At 40.9% G+C, this 12,405-nt stretch overlaps 1 protein-coding gene across 1 annotated transcript in view; it reads right to left on the bottom strand.

The window, feature by feature from the left end:
- Positions 1 to 12,405, bottom strand: part of Il13ra1 (interleukin 13 receptor subunit alpha 1) — a 62,553-nt gene that overhangs the window by 41,448 nt on the left and 8,700 nt on the right. Inside the window, exons 2-4 of the mRNA XM_036174575.1 lie at positions 7,475 to 7,614; positions 3,839 to 3,977; positions 894 to 1,014 (exon numbers count right to left, since the gene is read on the bottom strand). Of these exons, the coding sequence (XP_036030468.1) occupies positions 894 to 1,014; positions 3,839 to 3,977; positions 7,475 to 7,614 (400 nt within the window). The remainder of the gene's footprint in view (positions 1 to 893; positions 1,015 to 3,838; positions 3,978 to 7,474; positions 7,615 to 12,405) is intronic.

Genomic DNA, 12,405 nt, shown 5'->3' with positions numbered 1-12,405 from the left:
TTTCATTATGAATTACCAATCTACTGTGTGGTGATATTGTGTCCCCCGATATACTTTGCACCCTAATAAACTTATCTGAGGTCAGATAATAGAACAGCCCCTAGATAGACATAGAGGCCAGAAAATGGTGGCACACAAACCTTTAATCCTAGCATTCTGGGAGCAGAGAACCATCTCAATCTCTGTGAGTTCAAGGCCACACTGGAAACAGTTAGGCATGGTGACACACACCTTTAATCCCAGGAAGTAATGGCAGGAAGGAGAAAGGTATAAAGGTATATAACACATGATAACCAGGAACTAGAGCCTGGTTAAGCTTTTAGGCTTTTGAGCAGCAGGTTCAGCTGAGATCCATTCAGGTGAGGACTTTCAGTCTGAGGAAACAGGATCTGATAAGGAGTTGTCAAGGTGAGGTAGCTGTGGTTTGCTCTGCTTCTCTGATCCTTCAGCATTCACCCCAATACCTGGCTTCAGGTTTGTTTTTATTAATAAGACCTTTTAAGATTTGTGTTACACTACTGCCCTTATAGAAAATAATAGGACCAGTAAGCCATGACATTTGCAAGGCCCTGGTAGTCTTTTGTTTTGTTGATTAGTTTGTTTCATTTTGTTTGGTTGGTTGGTTGGTTGTTTTTGAGAGAGGGTTTTTCTGTGTAGCCCTGGCTGTCCTAAAATAGCATTGTAGCCCAGGCTGACCTCAAACTCACAGAGATCTGCCTGCCTCTGCCTCCCGAATGCTGGATTTAAAGGCATGCACCAGGCCCTGAGTTTTATCCCTACCATCACATGTAAAAAAACAGGCTACTTTTTTTATATAAGATTAACTCCAAGGCTCCCAGCACAAGCAGAATCAGTGTTCCAGATAACCTGCTGTACCTGTGATACATACTCACCAGTAGTAAAGAGTATAGTTTGTGTCAGGGCTTGCATTCTTTCCAGGGAGCCAGGAACACTTCATATAGCTTAGGTTGTGCCAAATGCACTGGAGCTCAGTAGCGGCAGACTCAGGATCACCTAGAACATCCAGGCAAGAGTCTTTGTCAGGGAAAGCCTCACACCCATTTTATTCAGAAGTCACTCAGGACAGGAAAAATACAAATATGATTCGTTTGCAGCTTTTTCTCATCACTTTATACAAAGAAAATATCTTTTGTATCTCTAAAGGAACCTTATTCTTCTTCTAACTATAGAAATTGGTTAAGTCAAATAATATTTCAACCATATGCCGTGACTATAGAATAACTAAATGAATATAAAAATACAAACAGCCCCTATATTTTATCATTTTTAACATTTGTTTTTAATTAAAATATTATTATATCACTCGCCCCTTCCATTGCCTTCCTCCAACACCCCCACCTTCCCCTTGTTGCCCTCAAATTGATGGCCTCTTTTTCTTTGATTATTATTGTTAAGCTGGCATATGTATGCATAAATATATAAATGCAATCAGCCGAGTCTGTTTTGGTTGCTTGTGTGTATGATTTCAGGGCCAAACAGCTGGTATTGTGTGTCTGCATATGGGTAATGTGCATGTGAGAGCAGGTACCTGCAGAAGGCAGAAGCATCCAGTACCCTAGAGCTGGAGTTAGAGGTGGCTGTGAGCAACCTGGCATGGATGCTCAGAACCTAACTAGGGTCCTCTGGAAGAGGCAAGCCTTTTATAAAGACACAATTAATCTACCTTTCTTCTCATCAGTACTGACATCAGAGGAAGTTCTAGGGCAACGTAAGCATAACCTAAGTGCTGTGGATATCACTCTGTATAAATAAAGTGCTGATTGGCCAGTAGCCAGGCAAGAAGGATAAGGTAGGTGGGATAAGGAAGAGGAGAAGGCTGGGAACAGGAAGGCTGAGAGGAGACACCGCCAGCCGCCACCATGAGAAGCAACATGTAAAGACACTGGTAAGCCACAAGCCATGTGGCAAAGTATAGACTAACAGAAATGGGTTAATTTAAGATAGAAAAAGTAGATAACAAGCAGCCTGCAACAGCCATACAGTTTGTAAGCAATATAAGTCTCTGTGTGCTTTCTTGGTTGGGTCTGAGCAACTATGGGCCTGGCGGGTGAGAGAGATTTGTCCTGACTGTGGACCAGGAAGGAAAACTCCAGCTACACCTAAGCTTTAATAGTTGCTTGCTGTATGCTGTGGTTTTAGGTGTTCTCTTCCTAACTCCCCTCTTTTCTCATACAGTTTTCTAAGTAGCCTAGAATGACCTGGAACTTGTCATGGAGCACAAATTGGCTCTTGTAATCTTCCTGCCTCATCCCCCTGAGTACTGGGATTAGAGGTGTGTATCACCAAGATGGCTGTCTTTATCTTTTGGTATTCTTTGGTGTGTTACTCTTTGTTATTCTGGCTGGTTTTACGAAACTGGTTCAATCTCCTGGGTCTAAACAATTCTTCCTGTCTCAGCCTCCCAAGTAATGTGACTATCGGCACATGCCACCACACCTGGCCTGAAATCATCCTGATGTGACATCTCCCTTGATAAAGAGGTTTTACTTACCATGTCTCTACATTAATTCAGTGCCTAGGCTTAAACTGTCAGCCTTTAACCCTCATGCTCCTTGAAGGAATACTTTATTGAGCCACCATGAACCATTTTATGTCACAATATAATTGCTTTTCAAATTATTAAACTCCTAAAAATACAAATATAGTAGGCTAAGTTGGATTTTTTTTGTTTGTTTTTTGAGACAGGGTTTCTCTGTGTAGCCCTGGCTGTCCTGGGACTCACTCTGTAGCCCAGGCTGCCCTCGAACTCAGAGATCCACCTGCCTCTGCCTCTCAAGTGCTGTGAGTACACCACCACTGCCCAGCATTGCCAAACCCATTTAAATCATGATCTCAGTTACCTGGAAGTCCTAAATTTTAGACCTTTAAAAGCAGTGCCTCATATGTCTTTTTGATTAACGCAAATCAGAGAGTGGCTTAAACAACCAGCCATGCACTGCTAAGGTTTGGAAGCTAGAGATGAGTCCTGGTCCTGCCTAACAAAGGACCAGGATAATATGAAAAGGCAAAATGTGCAAAGTATTTATTGTAATCCTCTCAATGACTGTAGGAGGTAGGTGCTCCCATCCTATAGGCGAGGAATATAGATGGGGGCAGTAATCTAACCAAGGTCATACAAATAGTAATGGGCAGAGCTAGGATTTAAACATCGGTAGCTGGTGTCTGGTAGCCTTTCTTTTAATTAATGTAGGCTCCTCCCTGTACATAATATAAGAGGCAGAAGGACTGTGGGTGAAGTGCAACTAGGGGACAATGATCCTCGCCACCAAGAGCTTTGCCTTTGACTAGTCATGGAGAAAGCTAAGCCAGCATCCTTATTCCCCTTTAGTACTTCCCCCACATATATTCTGCATAGCAAACTCATTTCCATATGCCATGAAAGAGACAGTCCTATAGGCTCCCTTAAAGCGCTGAGCCTGAAGACCTACAGGAAGTCACTCTATCCTCTTCTACATTGTGGAACACATCAAGATAACAATGAATGCCTTACTCACTTTAGATAAATTTGTAAAGCACATTTTAGGGAGGAAGAGAGTGTATGAGTGTGTGTGTGTGTGTGTGTGTGTGTGTGTGTGTGTGTGTTCATTTGTCAAATTATAAAAGAAAGCATTCTAACTATGTAGACATGATTATTATTAAAACTGAGCTACTCAAAGCAGCAACGCCCTCAAATTTATCAGCATCTAATACAGGGCCTGACACTTACTTGATTAAGCAAAACTTTGAGAATGAAAGGAACCCATCAACAATGAATGTGAGCACAATGATCAATGGGGTACACTGGGAAATCTAAAGGGAGAACATTTTTATCTGTTACCTGCAGGGGGTGAGATGCACTTTGTTGTCAAAGCACTAGGCTTCTCACTCTCGTTGGCACTGCATTGGGATGCCACTTGCAGACAGATCTTTTCATTTAGTGGTACTTCCTTAGAACGATGAGTTTCAGGAGCAATTTTCTGAGATGAGAAAGTTTTTAAAAAGTAACTTCTACAGCAAACATACAAAATGACTCTTAAATAACAAAGTCTTAGCAGATCCAAGTGTATAAGAACAATAATAAGTTCTTAAATGGTGTGGGTGAGTGACTGTGAAAGTTATTCTGCTCTTCCGCCATGCCTGTAGGCATAACAGATAGAGGCCAGGAATGATAATGACCAGGTTAGCCCACCCTTCTCCTACAATAAATACTAAGCCTGCATCAGGCACTGGTAGTACCACCTGCCACTGAACAACTCTAGATAAAGAAATCCCCACATTTAAAAGTACAGCTATCATAAATTTTACTTTGAAGTCTACCATGCTAGCCAGCATCAACTCTCTACAAGCAAACTGAAAGGAAGTAATGAACAAAATTCCATCAAGATCAAGGTTTACATTTCCAGTCATTGTGGTGATCTCTGGGGATTGAGGGCCAAAAGGACACTTTACATTAAACACTCTTTTGTGATGTCTGAGCAAGTTTCCAGTGTTGCAATAAAGATTGAACACAGGATAAAAAACCTTTGTGGAACCACAGAGGCCCCAGATACTGTAGAAATCTAAGACTAAATCACAAATCTTCTTATTATGACTTAGAACAATGTTATTAAAGGGCTCTCTAGGAAATTAACATTTCCAAAAGTGAGAGGAGTAAGAATGAAGCTGATTTTAATCAGAATTCCAAAGACAGCACTTCCTGTTTTGTAACAGTTTCTGACTCAAGTTTCCCATAGTATTTCCTTTCATAATTTCCTGGTGGCCATGAAGAGGGGAGAAATGGTCACGTCCCTTAATCTACCACCCCAAGCAGCTAGTGTGTGTGACATTTTGCATGGGGGAAACTCTAGTCACCTCTGAAACAAAGACATGAGGATACTCTCAGGAAGTCACCAACAAATCAATGATGAATGTATCAGAAGAAAGATATGCATATAGAGACAGAATAGTTCTTAAGGACAATTAAGACAGGACTCTGGAAAAGTGGGGGAGTAGGGCATAAAAAAATAGATCTCTTCAAGTAAAATCCTGGCTCAGAGAAAGGAGGTGGTGACTTAACAACTTGGACATGGAGAATCCAGCAAAATGATGGTTATCCTCAGTGGGACCTCCCGCTATTCCTAGCCAAGGAAATTTTCACAAGGAATTCTTGATTCCTTGCCAAGAAATCTACTTATCATTTGGCTCTCCATATAGGCTCTGCCTACCGGGATGAGAAGTACAGTGCTGACAGAAGTCTTCCTGGAATGCTGCATCGTTTTATGATTGTACACTGAGGAAGAGAGTTCTCAGACCAAGCCTGTGAAGCTCAAGACCAGCCCTCGAGAGTGTGATAATGATGGCAGGAAGGCTTCCAATGTAAGTCTCACCAACTTCATTACTTTACCAAATACAAGTTGCTAAATGAGCCTTGCTGACCCAAGGATTCTTCCTAATTCTCATCTGAGAGATGCAGTCATTCTCTGAGGACACCAAGGGAAAAATGTATTGACAAACATCATAAATTAGGGCTAGGAGTGTAGCTCAGTGGTACAGTACTTATCTCAAAAGTGTGGTACCTGGGTTCAATGATGCTTTTTATTTAAAATAACTTTTTTTTTTTAGACATCATAAATTAGGATCATGTTCCAGCTAGAAGGCTAAAAAGTTTTATTATGCTAGCATTTTTAAATTTAAAAAATAATTCCAAACATGGACTTGAATCTTCTAGGCATATGAATAATAAAACAAATATTTAAAGGTAATTGTTTTACAGTTTCTTTCTATGATGGTGCTTGCCTGTGATTCCAGCACTTGGGACGTACAGGCAGAGGAACCAGGAGCTCAAGGCTAGCCTCTATTACATAATGAGACAGAAACCAGCCTGAGATACAAAAGGTCCTGCCTCAAAAAGAAAATCTCCAATTTTGAGGTATGTAATATTAAATTGATATGAATAAAATAGGAAGCCTAAATACTAATGATCATCAAGTGAAACATGCCTTCCTGTATCAGACAAGTAAACTAAATTCCTCCCACCCTCTGGGAATCTGGCCTTTGTGTAAAATTTATCCAAGCCCATCTCCCTGACAATGAACACTCACTTGGCTCTGCTCACTTGGCTCCATCACACCTTTCCTGACTAAAGAGTTCTTTCCCAGCAGGAAAGGGAGCCAGCCTCAGCTTATGCCTCTGTGCATGCCTGGACTGAAGGGCCTTTGATTTATTCACCCAGCGGGACTTCCCTATCTCTTGGTGATGAAAGATAACCTAAAATGTATTGCCAGATCTGCCTTCTACTTGCCAGACTGGAGAGTTAATGGACATGGATAAAACAATGGTAGAGTGATATCAATCGTTTGCTTTAAAAAACAAACCTCTCTGCAGATCTCTCATATCTTGATAAGCCTCTCTGTGAAGGCTGCAAACAACCTACAGACTTGGTGTCATGTAGGAAGTTGGAAGCACTGGGCTTCTGCCTAAGCTCCCCCCTCTTTAATAGGCCTAGGGGCTAGGTGCTATGTACAGCCATATTGATGATACTGTGGTTGCATCCAAAGGACAGGAAGAGGAACATTGCTCTTGCTATTCATTTGAAGCCTCACAGTGGTAAACTCCAGGAGGTCTAGACAGTATCACCTCCTCAAAATACTGGACAAGTTCAACCCCAAACACCTCTCTCATCATACACAATGAAAGAAGATACAGACTCACAAAACAATTGAATAGCGGTATCATAAAGAACCTAATTATTAGGCGGTGGAGGCGCATGCCTTTAATCCCAGCACTCAGGAGGCAGAGGCAGGTGGATCTCTGTGAGTTCAAGGCAGCCTGGTCTACAGAGCAAGATCCAGGAAAGGCGCAAAGCTACACAGAGAAACCCTGTCTCGAAAAACCAAAAAAAAAAAAAAAAAGAACATAATTATCCAATCCTGCCATCAAAAATTATTTAAGTTGTCAGCTGACTGACTACTTCTCACAGACAAGGTTTACATTTCTGCTCTGTTATCTTCCTCAGGAACCAGGAAATGTAAACCTACCTACCACTAACATTTCATCTTTCTATTTCCCCATGGCATTTACTTTTAAACCAAAAGTTCTTGCATATCTATCTGTATACATGAGTGATGAGATGCTAAATGTGAAAATGCTCTGAAATGGAGGGTCATATAAATACAAGAAGATCGAGCTACGTACAAGAACATAAGAACAAACTCAGCAATAATGGACCTGCTTACTTACTGGGCACCAAATACACAAAGATATCTAGTGTTTTCTATCAGAACAACCAATTATATTCAATCATCACTAATTAACAAATATTTTCAAATGTTTGATTTTGTCAATAGCTGTTTCTATAATTCTCCCCAGTGGAAATTTAAGAAGAACTTCAAATAAAATCCCCACTTTGAAGATGAGAACTTGACTTACGCTTTGCTTTGATTTATAGTATTTGTTCACTTTACCTCAGCAATGGCACATGTTCTAGCAAACTTACCTTATCTTGTTTGTCATCAAAATGACTAAGATATCTGAGACTACAATTGGGGTTGGCTCCCTCAGGAGGACTCCACGTCCATATGATTGTGCAGAGGTTTTCAACATAGACACTCAAATTTGTCACAGGTGGCTGAGATTCTGTTCAAATCAAACATAAGGTAAACATTTATCAATGACAGCCAGAATCTTTAACGGTTCATTTAAACCATTCTCCCACATCCGAGAGGCCAAGGCCAATAGCAGGCTGAAATAACAACATCCAACATTTGCTGAGACAGACATGGTTACACTTTACACATATTACGGAAAATCTTCACAGACACTTCGGAAATAGGGACTACTGTTGGTTTCATTTTAATGATGCAGTGACTAGTTGGGTGTGGTAGCTCACATCTGCAACCCTATCAATTGGGAGCCTGAGGCAAGAGGACTGCACTGAGTTTAAGGCTAGCCTAGATTTGAGTTTAAGGCTAGCCTGGGCTACATAGTAAGTTCAAGGCTAAAATGAGCTACAGACTGAGGCTGTCTCAAAAAAAAATAAATAAAAGAAAAAGAAAAAGAAAGAAGGAAATGAAGGAAAGAAAGAAGAAAGGAAAGGAATGGAAAGGAAAAGGGAAAAACAGGCTGTCAAGGTATCTCACTCAAGCCTGGTAACCTCAGGTTCAATCTCCAGGGTCTCCGAGGTAGAAGAAGAGAACACACCCTTGGAGGTGCAAGCAAACACATACACCTACATTTTGAAATTAAAAAAATAATAACAGCAAAAGTATCTGATGCACAAGGAAGTCAGTCACTGACTATAACCTGGATAATGTGGCATTAAAGTCACGTTCTTTTCTGAGACTGTTTCTGTTCAGATTGGCCCCAAACTTACTATATAGCTGGCTTTGCACTGTCCATCTTCTCCCTCCACCTCTCATTGCTATAGTTACAGGTATGCACCACCATGGCCCATATCTTTTCTTTCTTTCTAGGGATAGAACATAGGGCCTTGAGCACAGGAAGTGTCTCTGTCAGTGAGCTACATTCCCAGTTCCCAGGCCACATACTTAATTAAATATAATAAATATAATATATTCTTTCCTTAGTATCCATGGGAGGTCTATTTCAGAGCTCCGTGTGAGTAACAAAATTTGCAAAGGCTCCTTGTAGGATTGCATATAGTCCATGTACATCCTTCCATATACTTTAATGGTACATAGATCAATGTTATACTGCATTGTTCAGAAAAATAATGACAAGAAAAACTAAACTATAACATGTTCAGCACAGATGTAATATTTTTAGATTTTTCTATTCTTCATCTTTTTGTTAATCTATAGGCAATTGACCAGCAAATATGAAGCCCATGAATAAGAAGCCTATGGACTTTATTTTATTTTATTTTATTTTTGAGATAGAATCTCACTCTGTACCCTTGACTGGCGTGGAACTTGCTATGGCTATATGGACCAGGCCAGACTTAACTCACAGAGATCCACCCGCCTCTCTGCTCCCAGTGCTGAGATTAAAGGCAGGCATCACCATGATAGACTCTTAAATACTAGTATTCCCAAGATTCTTCCTCCAGGATATTGGGGTTCCCCACACTCAATCTAGACAGTTTACTCAGCTCTTTTGTGTACTTGCAAACTTCAGTTTCAACTGTGTTCTTCAGTTGTGCTCAGCAACATGTTTTAGTCCTTGGTGGGTTTTTGTTTGTTTGTTGTTGTTATAGCTTTTCCAAAGAAGTACTGAGAGAGATTTAGCACCCTGATCCCCCCTGGGAACTGACACTAAGCAGCTGGAGCTGGAGAGGCAAGGGAACATACAGAAACTGAAACAGTGTCTCAAACTTGCCCAAGAATTTCTAAGCCCAGGATTACCAAAGTCCCACATGGGAAGCTGGGTGGGAGTGTAGAGGAATTCTCAGCTCTTCTTTACAATGCTTCTGCAAACATTGCAAAACCAAGTTTATTAAAGCCATTTTAAAAACCCAGCCAGACATGGTAGACCTACCTGCAATCCTAGCACTGGGGAGGTGGAGGCAGAAGGATCTTGAATTGGCATTAGCCTGCACTGCATATGGAGACTTCCATGTCAAAAACAAGACCAAGGCCAACCACAACAAAAATAACAAACTAAAGCAAAAAAATAACTGTTTCGGAGCTAAGGGTATATAGCTCAGTACACTTGCCTATAATTTGCCAAGCTCTAGATTCTAATTCAGCGCTGTAAATAATAACTGATGTTGTTAAAATGATGGTTTAAGTACTATAGCTATAGTGTCTTATCATACTATTACAAAACTCCATCAGTCCCAAACACCGGCCCCACGGGCACTATGTAATTGAGGTTTTCCTAACAGTCATTTAATACATACATAGCCACTAACTGGGCAGCAGCCTATAAAAGTCCTTGAATCTTAATATTGCCTCCCCCTCCTGACACAACTACTGATAAGCTTTTCCCAGGGCCCAATTTGGGAAGGGTTCAGCCCTGAGCATGCAAAGGCCTTTAGAAGCAGGGAATTCCTAGCCCAATGTCTTAAACTGAGCTAGTAGCTGGCTTTGGTAGATCATAGCTGTAATTCCAGCACTCAGAAAACTGAGGCAGGGGGATCACTGTTGAGTTTGAGGTCAGTGCAAGCTGCATGGTAAGTTCCATCAATTAGGATTTTAGAGGCCACAATCTAGTTTAGGATTATCTCCCTTATTCTGCAGTTTCCAGAAACAAATTTTAGCAGAACATAAATCCGTAGCTTATCAATTCCTGACACTCTAACTATCCAGTTACCTCCCCCATAAAAATTAAAGCCCTGATAATAAAAACAAGAAAACCATTATTTATTTATTGTTACTTCTGTTGGATTCTAATATTTAAGATAATTAAGATGTTTAACCCCCACCATTTTTGCTGCTCTTTCTGTTTGTTCTTTGAGATAGTGTCTTGCTCAAACTCAGGTGCCTGGAACTCACTATGTAGCCCAGGCTGACCTAAAACTCACATCAACCCTTCTACCTTAGCTTCTTATTTATACTTGAAGTCAATCAAAAGTCTTCCCTAGTTCTAACCTCACCAAATGAGATTCACTTTTCTCATCTGTTTGGAAATGCTATTTAGCCCAATCTAACTGGTTTGCACTGTAAGCTACTTAGGACTATCAGATGCCTTCCCTTTTTGTTTTGGTTTGTCCCTTGTGGCTGCTTCATAACTGTTGAGATTTTTCTATCCCCTCTACTTTAAAAACTATATGTGGATGCTGGTGGTGGTGGAGGGGCTACAGAACAGGAAACATCCCACCTAGACAAAAACTGAACTGAATCTGGTAAACTATAATCCCAGCACTCAGACAGCTAAGGAAAGAAAACTGCCCTGATTTTCAGGCCACTCTGGGCTACATTGTGAATTCCAGGCCAGTCTGGGCTAACAGCTAGATCCTGTCTAAAGCATATGCTCCCCCCGCCGCCACCCCCCACACACCATCATGTTGACAGCATGCTGAATGGCAGATTCCAGGCAATATGAAGACAGCCTAACTAGGCATGTGGCTCATGCACATCATATCAGCACTTAGGGGGGCTGAGGTATGGGAATTATCACAAATTCAAGGCCAGCCTGGATTACAGAATGAATCTTTTTCAGAAAGAAAGAAGGGAAGAAGGAAAAAGGGATGAAAGAAGGGAGGGAAGGAAGGAAAAGGGAAAGGAAAAGAAAAAGAATGTGTTTGGTATGACTATTTAGAAACCCTAGATGTAGCTGAAAGTTTTGCAATTTCCAGATAAAGGAATGGACCAGGAAAACTGCAGGTAGTTTCAATCAAGTTTTGGTCAGTGTTAACCTTTCACACAGCAATGGTTACTGAAAGTTGACCCTGGGCAGACAAATGTGAATGTGTTCCTGGGACAGTTGACAGAAAGCTTGTCAAGAGTAGGCAAAGAGAACCCTGCCTTCCAAATATCTGAGACCTATATTCTGATCACTAGTCGCTACTTCAAACGAAAGAGGCAAAGACACAAGAGCCATGGCCAAGTTGTTGGAACTCCTTCCTCTTCTAGCAGAGTGGCTTTCAGGAAATTTACATTGGTACTTTATTTTCTTCCTCATTTTCCTTTTTTTTTTCCTTTGTGGAAGCTAGACATTAAGTCAAGACATTTAAAAATAGCTGCATACATGAGGAAGATTAAAGAGAAAGCTTCCAAAAAGACCTAAGAAAACCTCAGAGACAGTCTCAATAATAAAAACAAACACAGAGAGATGATCAAAACAGAAATCCCTGTGCGAATATGAGGAAAGAGTGTCTTCAGGACATAAGAGGGTGGCTGCACATATGAAGTCGCAGTGGTTGGGACAACATGCACAAGCCCAAGCAAGCTCAAACTAGACCAAATCAAAGGACAGAGAGTGCAGGTGGACATAAAGTCCCAGCCCTAGCTGAGGAGCTATTGGTGACTGATGCTAGTTTTGGGCACAGGGACAAGTCGGTTGTCTTTAAGAGTGTTGCCCTAGTATGTTGATCACACTCCATGAATATATGAGCAGCAGAAATTGGCCTTGATGGGTGAAAAACAGACACAAAGTTAGATAGTTAGGGAAGGGGATGTGGATCTTGAAGGAGTTGGGGGGATGATCAAAACTCATTGTATGAAATTCTCAAAGCACTAATAAAAAGGTGGGGGACAGAAAAAACCCTGGAGCTAGGAAATAATTTGCTTTCTGTGATTACTACATTACTTTATTCAAATAATATAGTTTTGATAAAAGCCAATCACAATTCATAGAAAGAAATAGTAAAGTATGGGTATTCTTTTTTTTTTCTGTTTTGGCAGTGCTGAGGATGAAACCCAGAGCCTTGTGTATGCTAGGCAAGTGCGCTCTCAAGTCTGAGCCAGTCAAAGGAAAAACAATCAGGATAAACTGTCCCTGAAAAGGGGAAGTGTGCTAGACAAA

The sequence above is a fragment of the Onychomys torridus genome, chromosome X, assembly GCF_903995425.1.
Source record: "Onychomys torridus chromosome X, mOncTor1.1, whole genome shotgun sequence".
Taxonomy (NCBI): Eukaryota; Metazoa; Chordata; class Mammalia; order Rodentia; family Cricetidae; genus Onychomys; species Onychomys torridus.
The sequence above is the reverse complement of the archived record's forward strand: the minus strand, read 5'-3'. Positions and strand labels throughout refer to the sequence as shown.